Source organism: Salmo salar, chromosome 03 (genome assembly GCF_965601325.2).
Source record: "Salmo salar chromosome 03, fSalSal1, whole genome shotgun sequence".
Taxonomy (NCBI): Eukaryota; Metazoa; Chordata; class Actinopteri; order Salmoniformes; family Salmonidae; genus Salmo; species Salmo salar.
The window spans coordinates 74,588,353-74,604,774 of record NC_138293.1 but is presented as its reverse complement, the minus strand read 5'-3'; the positions used below and the strand labels follow the sequence as shown (position 1 = coordinate 74,604,774).

General features: G+C 44.9%; 1 protein-coding gene across 1 annotated transcript in view; it reads left to right on the top strand.

The window, feature by feature from the left end:
- LOC106601510 (synaptotagmin III) overlaps positions 1 to 12,272 on the top strand; it is a 48,878-nt gene extending 36,606 nt beyond the window's left edge. Inside the window, exons 9-13 of the mRNA XM_082971723.1 lie at positions 987 to 1,107; positions 2,559 to 2,730; positions 8,037 to 8,166; positions 8,660 to 8,750; positions 9,232 to 12,272. Coding sequence (XP_082827849.1) covers positions 987 to 1,107; positions 2,559 to 2,730; positions 8,037 to 8,166; positions 8,660 to 8,746 — 510 coding nt within the window. The 3' untranslated portion in view covers positions 8,747 to 8,750; positions 9,232 to 12,272. The remainder of the gene's footprint in view (positions 1 to 986; positions 1,108 to 2,558; positions 2,731 to 8,036; positions 8,167 to 8,659; positions 8,751 to 9,231) is intronic.
- The last annotated feature ends 4,150 nt before the right edge of the window (positions 12,273 to 16,422 follow it).

Here is a 16,422-nt window from a genome sequence, read left to right as displayed (position 1 = left end):
CTATACCACCACTATGCCGCCGCTATGCCACTATAATGCCACTGCTATGCCACTATAATGCCGCCACTATAATGCCACCGCTATGCCACTATAATGCCGCCGCTATGCCACTATAATGCCACTTCTATGCCACTATAATGCCACTTCTATGCCACTATAATGCCGCCACTATGCCACTATAATGCCACTTCTATGCCACTATAATGCCGCCACTATGCCACCTTATGCCTCCACATGCCACCATATGCCACAATAATGCCACTGCTATGCCACTATAATGCCACTGCTATGCCACTATAATGCCACCGCTATGCCACTATAATGCCACTGCTATGCCACTATAATGCCACTGCTATGCCGCTATAATGCCACCGCTATGCCACTATAATGCCGCCGCCATGCCACTATAATGCCGCCGCTATGCCACTATAATGCCGCCGCTATGCCACTATAATGCCGCCGCTATGCCACTATAATGCCACTGCTATGCCACTATAATGCCGGCACTATAATGCCACCGCCATGCCACTATAATGCCGCCGCTATGTCACTATAATGCCACCCCTATGCCACTATAATGCCACTGCTATGTCACTATGCCACCACCATGACCACTGGCTGTGCCGAGTTAGGAGGAAGCAGGGGAGAGTGTTTAAATAGCCTTTAGATCTAGCGCAATTTAACTTTTATCTTCTTGGGGACATTGAAAGATTGACATTTCATTAATGTACTGTGATGACAGTTGCCTTCAGTTTGAATATGCTGCCCGTTTAGATTGTGACACCTGTCATGTCTCTGTGGCAATTATCAATGATGCCTGCTTCATTAGCAAACCAAATGCAAGATGGTGGTCTCTTTTACAGACCCTGCTCTCAGCCTGTAGCTCTTTGGGTATTACTGGCTGAGTGTTTACCACACGTTTGCTGGGATCCCTGTTTGAACCCTGACCTCTGACCTCTGTGTGTGTGTGTGTGTGTGTTGTACAGGAGAAGGCTGACCTGGGGGAGCTGAATTTCTCTCTGTGTTACCTGCCCACGGCAGGTCGGCTCACCGCCACCGTCATCAAGGCCACCAACCTCAAAGCCATGGACCTCACCGGCTTCTCAGGTGACTTACCTACTGACCGCAGTACACTGACCGCAGCACACTGACCGCAGCACACTGACCGCAGCACACTGACTGCAGCACACTGACTGCAGTACACTGACCGCAGTTCACTGACCGCAGCACACTGACCGCAGCACACTGACCGCAGCTCACTGACCGCAGTACACTGACCGCAGCACACTGACCGCAGCACACTGACCGCAGCACACTGACCGCAGCACACTGACCGCAGTTCACTGACCGCAGCACACTGACCGCAGCACACTGACCGCAGCACACTGACCGCAGCACACTGACCGCAGCTCACTGACCGCAGCACACTGACCGCAGCACACTGACCGCAGCACACTGCCCGCAGCACACTGACCGCAGCTCACTGACCGCAGCACACTGACCGCAGCACACTGACCGCAGCACACTGAGCGCGCCAGTGACCGCAGCCCTGACCGCAGCACACTGACAGCAGCACACTGACCGCAGCGCACTGACCGCAGCGCACTGACCGCAGCACACTGACAACAGCACACTGACAACAGCACACTGACAGCAGCACACTGACCGCAGCACACTGATCACAGCACTGGGGGTTGTCTCTTCTGTTAGAAACAGCCTGACAAGACTCACATCATACATTTTGTATTTCAACTATTATTTGAATGCAATTAGGCCTGCATAAACAGATGGAGCAAACACATCAATTGACTGAATTCATGAATATTTGAATATTGATATGTTACACTCTGTAAATATTTCCCAAATAAATACTGTTAAACTGTTCCAAACACAATGAAGTGTCAAAAATCTGTTTTGTGGCAATGTTGGAAACACAAGCAAATAGCAAAAATCATAAACGTTGGAGTGCTAAAAACCGCAGCCAACAACCAACCAAACGCTTTAAACACAATCATGTCCTGGCCTGATTGATGGCTGGGACTTAGGTTGCTGATGATCATTTAATGAATGAACGCCTAACTAAAGTAATTGAGTTATTAATCCTGCCTGTGAGGATGTGATGATCCTGCATTACCACGGTAACAGTTACTATACTGATGAAATGACACGCTAAATTATGAGGCCACACCGTTATTATTGCTTTTATGATTAGGAGATTATTAGAATGCCTAACAAAGGTATAAGAAAATCTACCATAAAATCAAATGGCAACTCTCAGTGTTCTGTAAGTGCTACAACGGACTAGAGCGGCAGTTTGTATTCTGTGGTAATTGGCCTTAATCCGCCTCGTCCAAGGGGCCTTGATTTGTATGTCTTTTATGTGTTAAAGACAGATGCCTGGACGTGGGAGTATAATTTGTTAATAGCCTGCTCAAGGTTTGTCTCATATCTTTGTCCCTCTCTTTCTCTTTCTTCCATTCTCTTCCTCTATTTCTTTCTCTCTCTCTTTTTCTCTCTCCCTCCCCCTCCCTCTCCCTCCCTCTTTCTCCTTCTCTCAGACCCGTACGTGAAGGCTTCTCTGATATGTGACGGCCGCAGGCTAAAGAAGAGGAAGACATCCATTAAGAAGAATACTTTGAACCCCACCTACAACGAGGCTCTGGTCTTTGACATCCCTCATGAGGACATCGACAGGGTGTCCATCATCATCGCTGTCATGGACTATGACTGGTAAGAACAGACCTGGGCTGTTATTACTTTATTACTGGACAATGGGAGTTTTATAAGTTTGTGTGGGATGTGGATGTAATTGATACCATTATAATACTGACTATTTATTTGGATGGCTGCTGTTGTTAATTGTTAGATAAGGGTATATCTGTTGTTAATTGTTAGATAAGGGTATGTCTGTTGTTAATTGTTAGATAAGGGTATGTCTGTTGTTAATTGTTAGATAAGGGTATGTCTGTTGTTAATTGTTAGATAAGGGTATGTCTGTTGTTAATTGTTAGATAAGGGTATGTCTGTTGTTAATTGTTAGATAAGGGTATGTCTGTTGTTAATTGTTAGATAAGGGTATGTCTGTTGTTAATTGTTAGATAAGGGTATGTCTGTTGTTAATTGTTAGATAAGGGTATGCCTGTTGTTGGTAGTTGTTTTTTTATGGTGTGTAGCAAGGTTATTATAGTAAACTGAAACTAAAACAAAAACTAATGATGACTAATTTACATTTACATTTAAGTCATTTAGCAGACGCTCTTATCCAGAGCGACTTACAAATTGGTGCATTCACCTTATAATATCCAGTGGAACAACCACTTTACAATAGTGCATCTAAATCTTTTAAGGGGGGGTTAGAAGGATTTCTTTATCCTATCCCAGGTATTCCTTAAAGAGGTCATCACTCAAAACCATTAAGTCAATTTAATTAAAATAATTAACAAACCCGTTTGAAAAATTAAAACTGTACTGCCTCCAAAACTAAATAAAATAAAAACCATCATGAATTATGTTTTTTGGGGGCAAAAATCGAACATGGTTTTCAAGCTAAACTAATGATTGGTTGACAATGCAGGTGATGACTGCAGGATGAAGTTGGTGAAGAGCAACTGCAGAAACTTGCAGTCTACTGCAGTCTAATTGACCCACCACTACTGTTTACTTTGTGCATCTACGTCATCTCCCTGAGTCTACCTTTAAACCTAACCTAACCTATAACCTGACCCTTCACCTTATGCATTACTGCCCCACAGTGGCAAGAAGTGACATTCCAAAAAACACAAAAGCTATATGCATGTTTTTATAAAAAGTAAACGAAATAAAAAACAAGGTAAAGTAGATCTGAAAACTAACTGAAACAAAACTGAATTTCAAATAAAAATCTTAAAACTAATAGGAATATAAACAATAATAACCTTGTAGTTAGCACTCTGTTAAGTTGATAGACATTGTTATTTGGTTGGTGTGTAGTTAGTACTGGATCATGTGTAACGTATGTTGATGGTGGTTATTATTTGGTTGGTGTGTAGTTAGTACTGGATCATGTGTAACGTATGTTGATGGTGGTTATTATTTGGTTGGTGTGTAGTTAGTACTGGATCATGTGTAACGTATGTTGATGGTGGTTATTATTTGGTTGGTGTGTAGTTAGTACTGGATCATGTGTAACGTATGTTGATGGTGGTTATTATTTGGTTGGTGTGTAGTTAGCACTGGATCATGTGTAACGTATGTTGATGGTGGTTATTATTTGATTGGTGTGTAGTTAGCACTGGATCATGTGTAACGTATGTTGATGGTGGTTATTATTTGGTTGGTGTGTAGTTAGTACTGGATCATGTGTAACGTATGTTGATGGTGGTTATTATTTGGTTGGTGTGTAGTTAGTACTGGATCATGTGTAACGTATGTTGATGGTGGTTATTATTTGGTTGGTGTGTAGTTAGTACTGGATCATGTGTAACGTATGTTGATGGTGGTTATTATTTGGTTGGTGTGTAGTTAGCACTGTGTGGGTCTATTACGTTGATAGATGTTGGTGTGTAGTAGGATGGGTCATTCTGTTACCTTAAAATAACTGTCCAATGTTAAATATGACCTATTATTTCTTACAATATGAGTGAAAAGTTTTCCTTCCAATTGTTTTTAAATGATGTATGTTAAGAAGCTTTTCTGTGTTGGAATAGTGTGGGCGTACCCCAACAACAGAATGGTGTGGGCGTATACCGGTCGTTAAAAATATCATCCTCTAGACCGCTGATTTGCCAGCTCATCCTCTTCAGGACTATGACACCATACTCTATGAGGAAATAGCAAGCATTTTTGAAACTGTCACGTCCTGACCAGCAGAGGGCGTAATTGTGTTAGTCTTGGTCAGGATGTGGCAGGGGGTTTGTGTTAGTTAAATGTTGTGTGGGTGATTGGACTCCCAATTGAAGGCAGGTGTGTTGAGTTGCCTTTGATTGGGAGTCCTATATAGGAGTGTGTGTTTTTCTTTGGGGTTGTGGGTAGTTGTTTTTGCACTGCGTTTGTATAGCCTGTAAAACTGTTGCTGTCTTGCTTATTGTTTTTCACCGTGGATGCTTTAGTCTTTTTTTGAATTAAACTATGAGTATCCACATTCCCGCTGCGCCTTGGTCCATTCCTGAAGACAGCTGTGACAGAACTGCCCACCACAAAAGGACCAAGCAGCGGAAGAGGAGGAAGCCACAGGGGAACAGCGTGGATGGATGGACTTGGCAGGATGAGCGAAGATTCTGGGAGGACAAGTTAAGGGAGCTAAGGGAACCCGAGAGGCAGCCCCAATAATTTTTTTTGGGGGGGCACAAGGGCTGTTTGGCGGGGCGAGATTGGAGCCTCAGGCCAGCTCCCCGTACCCTTGTAGGGCAGACTGGACAGGTCCCGTGCTTTGGGGTTGGGGCTGTGGTGAGGCCTGGGATTTTCAGGCCGGTAGGCACAGTACCAGCGCCCCGCATGTGCCAGGGCGAAGTAGGCATCGAGCCGGAAGGGGTGATGCCAACCCTGCACTCAAGACCGCCAGTGCGCCTCTACGGTCCGGTGTTTCCCGCCATACGCACTAGCATGGAGGTGCGTGTCTCCAGGCTGGCACGTCCAGTACCAGCCCCACGCATCAGGCGTCTAGTGCGTCAGCCCAGCCTCGCCAGTCAAGAGTCACCAGAGCTGCCCGCCAGTCAAGAGTCACCAGAGCTGCCCGCCAGTCAAGAGTCACCAGAGCTGCCCGCCAGTCAAGAGTGGCCCGACTGCCCGGAGCTGCCAGAGTGGCCCGACTGCCCGGAGCTGCCAGAGTGGCCCGCCTGTCCTCCGGCCCAGCCCGAGTGGCCCGCCTGTCCTCCGGCCCAGCCCGAGTGGCCCGCCTGTCCTCCGGCCAGCCCGAGTGGCCCGCCTGTCCTCGGGCGAGATTGGAGCCCCAGGCCAGCTCCCCGTACCCTTGTAGGGCAGACTGGACAGGTCCCGTGCTTTGGGGTTGGGGCTGTGGTGAGGCCTGGGATTTTCAGGCCGGTAGGCACAGTACCAGCGCCCCGCATGTGCCAGGGCGAAGTAGGCATCGAGCCGGAAGGGGTGATGCCAACCCTGCGCTCAAGACCACCAGTGCGCCTCTACGGTCCGGTGTTTCCCGCCATACGCACTAGCATGGAGGTGCGTGTCTCCAGGCTGGCACGTCCAGTACCAGCCCCACGCATCAGGCGTCTAGTGCGTCAGCCCAGCCTCGCCAGTCAAGAGTCACCAGAGCTGCCCGCCAGTCAAGAGTCACCAGAGCTGCCCGCCAGTCAAGAGTCACCAGAGCTGCCCGCCAGTCAAGAGTCACCAGAGCTGCCCGCCAGTCAAGAGTGGCCCGACTGCCCGGAGCTGCCAGAGTGGCCCGCCTGTCCTCCGGCCCAGCCCGAGTGGCCCGCCTGTCCTCCGGCCCAGCCCGAGTGGCCCGCCTGTCCTCCGGCCCAGCCCGAGTGGCCCGCCTGTCCTCCGGCCCAGCCCGAGTGGCCCGCCTGTCCTCCGGCCCAGCCCGAGTGGCCCGCCTGTCCTCCGGCCCAGCCCGAGTGGTCCGTCTTCCAGGGTCAGCCCGAGTGGCCCGTCTGCCCAGTGCAGCGAGGTCCACGTCCTGCACCTGAGCCACCTCCAGGATAGGTGGGTTGGGGAGGGAGGGTGTAGCACAGTGCCGTCGATGACGGCAGCCACCCTCCCTTCCCTCCCTTATTGTTTAGGGGTTATTGTTTATTGGTTTTGTTGGGGTATTGGGGATTTTTTTGTGTTTTCTTTTTTTAGGTGCAGTCCGGGGTCTGCACCTTGAGGGGGGGGTACTGTCACGTCCTGACCAGCAGAGGGCGTATTTGTGTTAGTCTTGGTCAGGATGTGGCAGGGGGTTTGTGTTAGTTAAATGTTGTGTGGGTGATTGGACTCCCAATTGAAGGCAGGTGTGTTGAGTTGCCTTTGATTGGGAGTCCTATATAGGAGTGTGTGTTTTTCTTTGGGGTTGTGGGTAGTTGTTTTTGCACTGCGTTTGTATAGCCTGTAAAACTGCTGTCTTGCTTATTGTTTTTCACCGTGGATGCTTTAGTCTTTTTTTGAATTAAACTATGAGTATCCACATTCCCGCTGCGCCTTGGTCCATTCCTGAAGACAGCTGTGACAGAAACGGTCTTTATGAGATACAAGTTTGAGGTGTTTTTATCTCCAATTCATGCTTTGGCCACTAATACGAGTACAGGATGAATAAACACAATTATTTGGGTATGAATTAGCAGAATATGAACTTTGAAAAGTGTGATTTTCACTGGACAGTTACTTTAATAGATGTTGTTATTTGGTTGTTGTGTACTAGCATGGGTCAGTCTATAACATTGATAGACGTTATTTGGTTGGTGTGTAGTTAGTACTATGTGGGTCTGTACCATTGATATACGTTGTTATTTGGTTGGTGTGTAGCAGTGGTCTGTTGAACACGTAGCTGATTGTCCCTGTGAGTCAGACTCCAGGCGGACGCCTCCTGTTTTACATGAGGATGGGCTCCTCATGAATAAACATGATTTATGCTAATGCTAATGGAAATAGTGTCTGGTGGTGAGACACTGTGTAACCATGCCAGTGTTTCTCTGTCTGGCACTCACACCCTCCATCATCACACCATCGCCTGGCTGGTGTGTGTTTGTGTTTTCTTTATCTATTATTAAACCCATGTTGAAGGTTATAGTATCTCTATAGTTCTGTGTGTGTGTGTGTTATCTTTTATGCATTTAAAACCCAGGTTATAGCATCTCTATAGTTCGATGCTTGTTTGTGTGTGTGCATGCATGCGTGTGTTTGTGTATGATATGAATGTGCTCTCCATTGGTATTGAAACCTTTAACAGTCTCTGTATATTGTGCGCTCACTATTGAATATCCAACCTCTGTGGCCGCATTCATTTTCCCAGCACTCAAGGCTGATAAATGAGGCCTACTTTGCCTGTTCGTCACAGTCTCTCTCTCTCTCGCTCTCTCTCTCGCTCTCTCTCTGTGTGTACCTGGCTGTCGGTTGGTCAGTATTGGTCATAATGAGGTCATTGGAATGTGTCGTGTGGGCAGTGACGCTGAGGGTCCTGGGAGGGAGCACTGGACAGCCATGCTGGCCAACCCCCGCAAACCCATAGACCATTGGCACCAGCTCGTCGAGGTAATTATGTGCATGATGTGATGTGTGTGTGTGTGTCTGTGTACCGTTGAGTGTGTGTGCGTGTTTGGCGTGTGTGACTACAGTGCTTTTTTTGTGCAGGCCTGTGCTCTCATTCTATTTTCCTACATCATGTATGTAATTGAACTTGGCCTTCTTTTCCCCTGTTCTAACTAGTCTTTGTTTTTCTATTCATTCGTTGTAAGTAACCACACATATATACAGTAGTCTGGGGGCCGTATGTATCAAGCATCTCAGAGTAGGAGTGCTGATCAGTTTTTCCTTTTAGATCACATTGAATAAGATGACACGGACAGGGGGGACCTGATCCTAGATCAGCACTCCTACTCTGAGATGCTTGATACATACTGTACAACAGTTAGTCTGTCTATTCATCCACTCACCATATTTTTATTAGTAATGAAATATCTATTTTACCATACATTTACAGTGTCTGTGTTGGTGATACTAACTCTGCTTTAATATATTTTTCCAGGAAAAACTTGTGGCCTCATTTGTGTCAAAGAGTCCCGCAGCCTCTCCCAAGCCTCACATCGTGGTGGACAGTCCTCACTCTGAGTAGAACTGTGAGTAGAACTCTTGGTTCAATGCTTTCACATGCAGTACCAGGACCAGTGTTGGAGTCCTTTCCATTTCAATTCAGACAAATTAGTTGTAGGATTTAGAAAACATCGTCATTACAAAGGCCGGGCAATTTCTGCTTCATGAATTAGATTGAATTGATTTCCTGCATTGCCTTTATTGAAGTGGACCCCAATCCTGACACACAATTGTTCAATATTCCATAGCTTTCTGTGGAGGGACCTATATAACCACAGCTTTGTGATTATAACCTTGGTGAATGTGATCCAGCTGAGACTCAGAGGCTGTTAGATTAACGAGCTGTGAGGCAAGAGTATCTGTACCATCTAGATGTTATGTACCCGACCCCTGACTTACTGTACTCTAAGGCTCTGTTCTCTGTTTATGTATCTTCTCACCCGCACTGTCTCTCCTACTTTATCTCTCTCTCTCTCTCTCTCTCTCTCTTTCTCCTTTTCTCCCCAGGTTATTATCATCTTTCCAGTTCCAGACTTTCCTTTCTTTCTGCTCATCTGTGAATAATTCTCTCCATCAAACAAAGAGAGATAAGGAGACACATCGACTGCTACTGCTGTTCTACTGCTACTGCTGAATATTCCAACTCCTGTCCTGTCGCAACAAAGCACAGGGAACAGATTCTACATTCTATACAAGCAACCCTTAGAACGCTGAGACACACACACACACACACACACACACACACACACACCCCCGTGCTTCAGGTTAGTGCCAGTAATTCATCCAGGTGGAGTGTGATGATGCACATTTCTCCCTCCAATCAAACCTGGGCCTAAGGTTTCTGCACTGTGTGGACTTCAAAAGACAAACCGTGTCAATGCTTTACTTTAGGCCATTAGTATACAAGTGTAGGAGTTAGGAAACATCCATGTAGTGTTTTCAGCAGAACAAACATCAGTTGTGGAGACTCGAGTCTAGTCCATTCTTGGGGCCTGGTTTGGGCCTACCCTCTGGATCTGGGCTTTTCTGGCTTCTTTTAGCTGGAGGAAGGAACCTTTGCCGGTCGTTATTATTGATGTCAGGGTAGGGAGAAATGTGGATGAACCCATCTGCTGAAGCATGTTACGTAACCTTGAAATGTGTCCCTTCGCCTCATTATTTTGTCACCTTCTTCATGGTGCTCATTAATATGAATTTGCTTTTATTTTTCTATTTGTTTGGTTTTGGGGGTTTGTGTAATATAATCATCCAGAAAGGAATTTATCCATACCATTTTTTTTACGATCCACTAAGGATGTGACCGTGAGTACTTGAAGACCTGAACTATTTGAGCGCCTTGGGATGTTACAGGAATAGTGTTGCACTGTTTGGACATACTGGCAGACTTTATCCCAGAGGACTCTACAGGGGAACTGTGATGAGGACGGACCTGCTCAGCTTGGAGTGCACTTACTGGAAATGTATCCCACAAGGAAGGATTTCACCATTATATCGAATTTTTCTATCATTCCAAGATTTTGTTTTTCGGAAAGACATTATTTAATTTGAAAAGATAAAAATTGTCTGCAGTCCATCATGTCTCCGACTGGACGACAATGTTAGAAGGACACACACATTTGTGTTGCTTTGATTTGTGTGTATTTCTGTGTTTGTGTGTGTGTGTTTTGTATCTGTGTGTATGCCTGTGTCTGTGTGTGTGTCACTGTGACCTTCTGTGTGACACGTTTCTGTGCTCATGCCATCCCTATCTTCTACCTGTCCTCGCGGCCCCACACCATTCCTAGCATCCACAGACTGAAACTCCTGTCTTTGAACAAAATGTGTCTTCTGTCCTGTGTGTCTTAGAGGAACCATTTTTGTGTAGGACCCATTGCACTAGGTGGGGAGTGGGATACTTATGATCCCTGATGAACAGTCGGACTCTCACAGAGATTAGAGTGTATTGTCTGTGTTGTTTCCCAGATCAGCTGTCAGTCACTCAAAGGTGCCCCCTGCCTGATCTAAGTAACTGTGTTGGTTGTGTACTTCTTTTAGTAAATGTGTACTGTGTCTGAGGGGAAACCAGTTGGCACCGTGATGTTAGATACGTTTTGATTACTTGAGGTAGAATTTTGGGGCTGAGTAATGACTCCTTTATGTCCCCTAGCAGTCCCTCCAAACAGGGAGACAGAGAGGAGGAACCATGTCCTTTATCTTTAGTGAAATACGACGACCCCCTGTTTACGCTCTGCACTTCCTCTTTAAGCACCATGTGGCTACTGCCATGAGAGAACCATGTCTACCACCACTTCTGCTACTATAACCTCAACTAACAGTTAGCACTACTAATGCTATGGCTGCCATTTCCCCTTAAACACATTCAGGGGGATGCAGTTACTATTACAACTTCAGGCCAAGGAAGTGCAGGGATGCTTAATGGTATGCTTGGTATGTACACAGATTAAAGCCGTATATCCCATATCATAGCCAGAAGTTTTCCATCTGGAACTGTATGTCAGCTCAGGTTGTTCTGGGAGGTCATTGATCTGCCTCTATAGTATTGATCCATTGGCCTATCCCCAGGCTCTGTCTCCATCCCTCACAGTCCACATGATTCTCTGCCCCATAACACTGTGGTGTTAGTACTCACTCAGCACTGGAGGTTGCTAGTGTGCTCTCAGTATTACCCTCCACCTCTCTCGCTCTCTCTAAATATACCTTTCTCTTGCCCCTTTATCTCTTTCTATACCTGTCTCTCTCTGTCTCTCTCTCTAAATATACCTTTCTCTTTCCCCTTTATCTCTTTCTATACCTTTATCTCTCTCTGTCTCTCTCTCTCTAAATATACCTTTCTCTTTCCCCTTTTCTCTTTCTATACCTTTATCTCTCTCTGTCGCTCTCTCTAAATATACCTTTCTCTTTCCCCTTTATCTCTTTCTATACCTTTATCTCTCTCTGTCTCTCTCTCTCTAAATATACCTTTCTCTTTCCCCTTTCTCTTTCTATACCTCTCTCTGTCTCTCTCTAAATATACCTTTCTCTTTCCCCTTTATCTCTTTCTATACCTTTATCTCTCTCTGTCTCTCTCTCTCTAAATATACCTTTCTCTTTCCCCTTTATCTCTTTCTATACCTTTATCTCTCTCTGTCTCTCTCTCTCTAAATATACCTTTCTCTTTCCCCTTTCTCTTTCTATACCTCTCTCTGTCTCTGTCTAAATATACCTTTCTCTTTCCCCTTTATCTCTTTCTATACCTTTATCTCTCTCTGTCTCTCTCTCTCTAAATATACCTTTCTCTTTCCCCTTTATCTCTTTCTATACCTTTATCTCTCTCTGTCTCTCTCTCTCTAAATATACCTTTCTCTTTCCCCTTTCTCTTTCTATACCTCTCTCTGTCTCTGTCTAAATATACCTTTCTCTTTCCCCTTTATCTCTTTCTATACCTTTATCTCTCTCTGTCTCTCTCTCTCTAAATATACCTTTCTCTTTCCCCTTTATCTCTTTCTATACCTGTATCTCTCTCTGTCTCTCTCTCTCTAAATATACCTTTCTCTTTCCACTTTCTCTTTCTATACCTGTATCTCTCTCTGTCTCTCTCTAAATATACCTTTCTCTTTCCCCTTTATCTCTTTCTATACCTTTATCTCTCTCTGTCTCTCTCTCTCTAAATATACCTTTCTCTTTCCACTTTCTCTTTCTATACCTGTCTGTCTCTCTCTCGCTCTCTCTAAATATACCTTTCTCTTTCCCCTTTCTCTTTCTATACCTGTCTCTCCCTTTCTCTCTTTGTCTCTCGCTCTCTCTAAATATACCTTGTTCTTGCCCCTTTATCTCTTTCTATACCTGTCTCTCTCGCTCTCTCTCTGTCTCTCTCTCGCTCACTCTAAATATACCTTTCTCTTGCCCCTTTATCTCTTTCTATGCCTGCCTGCCTCGCTCTCTCTCGCTCTCTTGCACTCTCTCTCTCGCTCTCTTTGATTGCTGGTTCTCCCGCTCTATTTCCTGAAAACTCCCCTTTCCCCACATCTTGCCCGCTCTCTCTGTGTGTAGGACTCCTCTCTCCTCTGTCTCTCTCAGTGTTAGTGCAGTTCTGAATGGACATGGGGAAACGTGTGTGCATGCTTATATTAACATGAATGATGTCAACTTGATGCAATGAAAATTAAACAAGTGATGCTTTAAGCAAAACCTGACAATGAACTTGATATTAATACTACTAATGACGAAAATGGAGACCTAGCAATCGTTATCTCTGTAATCAAAACAATGATGATAAATAACATTGGTTATCCTGTAAATCTTCATTAAATAGTTATTCCTGATTTAATTTTTGAATCTTTTTTAAAAATATAATTTCTTCAGAAGTTTACTTTTTATATGGGTTAAACAGATAAATAGACATTTGAACAGAAGTGAGACATTCAGTCAGGATGCTTGTTTCAGCCAGAGAACTAGGGGGAGGAGGGTGAAGAGGAAGATGATGTAGGTGAACGTGTGGGAGATGGTGTGGCTGAAGCAATGATCATGGAAATAAAGGATATGTATCATCCAGCCTCATTCTGTGTGTGTTTGTTTATTAATCACTGTGTGTGAAGTAGGTGTGTGTGCGTGCAAGCCTTGTGTATTATGTACGTATACAGTAGCCTACACACACTGGACCTATATATACAGTGAGGGAAAAAAGTATTTGATCCCCTGCTGATTTTGTACGTTTGCCCACTGACAAAGAAATGATCAGTCTATAATTTTAATGGTAGGTTTATTTGAACAGTGAGAGACAGAATAACAACAAAAAATCCAGAAAAACACATGTCAAAAATGTTATAAATTGATTTGCATTTTAATGAAATAAGTATTTGACCCCCTCTCAATCAGAAAGATTTCTGGCTCCCAGTTGTCTTTTATACAGGTAACGAGCTGAGATTAGGAGCACACTCTTAAAAGGAGTGCTCCTAATCTCAGCTCGTTACCTGTATAAAAGACACCTGTCCACAGAAGCAATCAATCAATCAGATTCCAAACTCTCCACCATGGCCAAGACCAAAGAGCGCTCCAAGGATGTCAGGGACAAGATTGTAGACCTACACAAGGCTGGAATGGGCTACAAGACCATCGCCAAGCAGCTTGGTGAGAAGGTGACAACAGTTGGAAGAAACACAAAATAACTGTCAATCTCCCTCGGCCTGGGGCTCCATGCAAGATCTCACCTCGCGGAGTTGCAATGATCATGAGAACGGTGAGGAATCAGCCCAGAACTACACGGGAGGATCTTGTCAATGATCTTAAGGCAGCTGGGACCATAGTCACCAAGAAAACAATTGGTAACACACTACGCCGTGAAGGACTGAAATCCTGCAGCACCCGCAAGGTCCCCCTGCTCAAGAAAGCACATATACATGCCCGTCTGAAGTTTGCCAATGAACATCTGAATGATTCAGAGCACAACTGGGTGAAAGTGTTGTGGTCAGATAAGACCAAAATGGAGCTCTTTGGCATCAACTCAACTCGCAGTGTTTGGAGGAGGAGGAATGCTGCCTATGACCCCAAGAACACCATCCCCACCGTCAAACATGGAGGTGGAAACATTATGCTTTGGGGGTGTTTTTCTGCTAAGGGGACAGGACAACTTCACTGCATCAAAGGGATGATGGACGGGGCCATGTACCGTCAAATCTTGGGTGAAAACCTCCTTCCCCCAGCCAGGGCATTGAAAATGGGTCGTGGATGGGTATTCCAGCATGACAATGACCCAAAACACACGGCCAAGGCAACAAAGGAGTGGCTCAAGAAGAAGCACATTAAGGTCCTGGAGTGGCCTAGCCAGTCTCCAGACCTTAATCCCATAGAAAATCTGTGGAGGGAGCTGAAGGTTCGAGTTGCCAAACATCAGCCTCGAAACCTTAATGACTTGGAGAAGATCTGCAAAGAGGAGTTGGACAAAATCCCTCCTGAGATGTGTGCAAACTGGTGGCCAACTACAAGAAACGTCTGACCTCTGTGATTGCCAACAAGGGTTTTGCCACCAAGTACTAAGTCATGTTTTGCAGAGGGGTCAAATACTTATTTCCCTCATTAAAATGCAAATCAATTTATAACATTTTTGACATGCGTTTTTCTGGATTTTTTTGTTGTTATTCTGTCTCTCACTGTTCAAATAAACCTACCATTAAAATTATAGACTGATCATTTCTTTGTCAGTGGGCAAACGCACAAAATCAGCAGGGGATCAAATACTTTTTTCCCTCACTATGTAATATATATATATATATATATATATATCTATCTCTCTGTATCCATACTGTATTGAATCTTCTCTGAACCTATAGGACCTTCCTCTCTCTCTTTCCTACCGTGCATTATAGTCGTGTGTAATTATTTAGTCACTTTGTCATGAATTCTTTATTGTGTCCTCACTTTATCTAAATGCAAAGTGGAGTGCTGCTGCCTGCCCTGAGAGTGTCTTTCTCTGGTCTGCCACCTACTGTTGCCTTGTGAGTCTTTTCTAGTAGTCATATAAATGCCAGGGAAGTCATGCAGTGATTATACCCTTATGAACTGAGCATTACAGTCATGCCCACTATCAGCACACTTAAACTCTGCTACACCAACCCAGGGGGAAGTGTGTGTGTGCGTTTTCATGCATGTACGTGTGTGTGACACAAAGAGAGAGTAGGAAAGGATTAAGAGAGTGAGGGGGAATGACACAGAGAAAGGGGAAGGCAGGGAGTGGATGAGGAGATGAATTAAAAAGACAAGGAATGGAAGCGAAAGAGTGTGTGTGTGAGAGTGAGTGTGTTTGTGTGTGAGGGAGAGGCGGAGGAGAACAGGTCTGTATATAGACACACTTGTCTAGGGGCGAATGGGGCACCTGCAGCACTTTGGCAGTGTGAGCAGCATGAGAACAGTTCAGAACAACACACACACATACACACAGAAGTGCCAGTTAGCACTGCTACAACCCCATGAACTGTTTTGGGGGGGGGGGGGGGGGGGGTGAAGGGGCCGGGGAACTGCTGTCTCCATGGCAACGTTCCCACCGTGCAAAAAAAATTATTTCGTCGGAAAGACATTTCACTCAGTTCAGTGAGCTGAAAGAAGCAGAGAGGGAGGGAGACTGGGGGAGGTGTGTGCAATACAATACATAGAGCTGTTTCTATCACACTGGAGGGATTTATTAGGAAGCTGTCAGCTGCGCGTTATTGCTAATATATTACTCATTACTATATATAATGGTAATGTATTCTGTTATCTCATTAAATATAGATGTCATTGCTGTGGGTGAGTCTTTGGTGTTTTTGAATTTAGCAAGGAAAGAAAGCAACAACACCATATAGATAAAGGGAATGTAAACCTCATATCTATGTGACAAAAATATAAATATTCACTGTGCGGTGTAAGACTCATCATATGCAATATGGCTACACTTTTCAGTCCACTCCATATACAATTTCACTTTTTCAACTTAATGTTATGCCTCCATAAATGTTCATAAATGTCACCCCAGAATTAGAAATAACCTCTGTGTGTGTGTGTGTGTGTGTGTGTGTGTGTGTGTGTGTGTGTGTGTGTGTGTGTGTGTGTGTGTGTGTGTGTGTGTGTGTGTGTGTGTGTGTGTGTGTGTGTGTGTGTGTGTGTGTGTGTGTGTGTGTGTGTATTTGTGTTTTGACCTAATACTGTTTTCCAAAATCAGTGTCTGTTATTTGTGGTAACCCAGTTCTG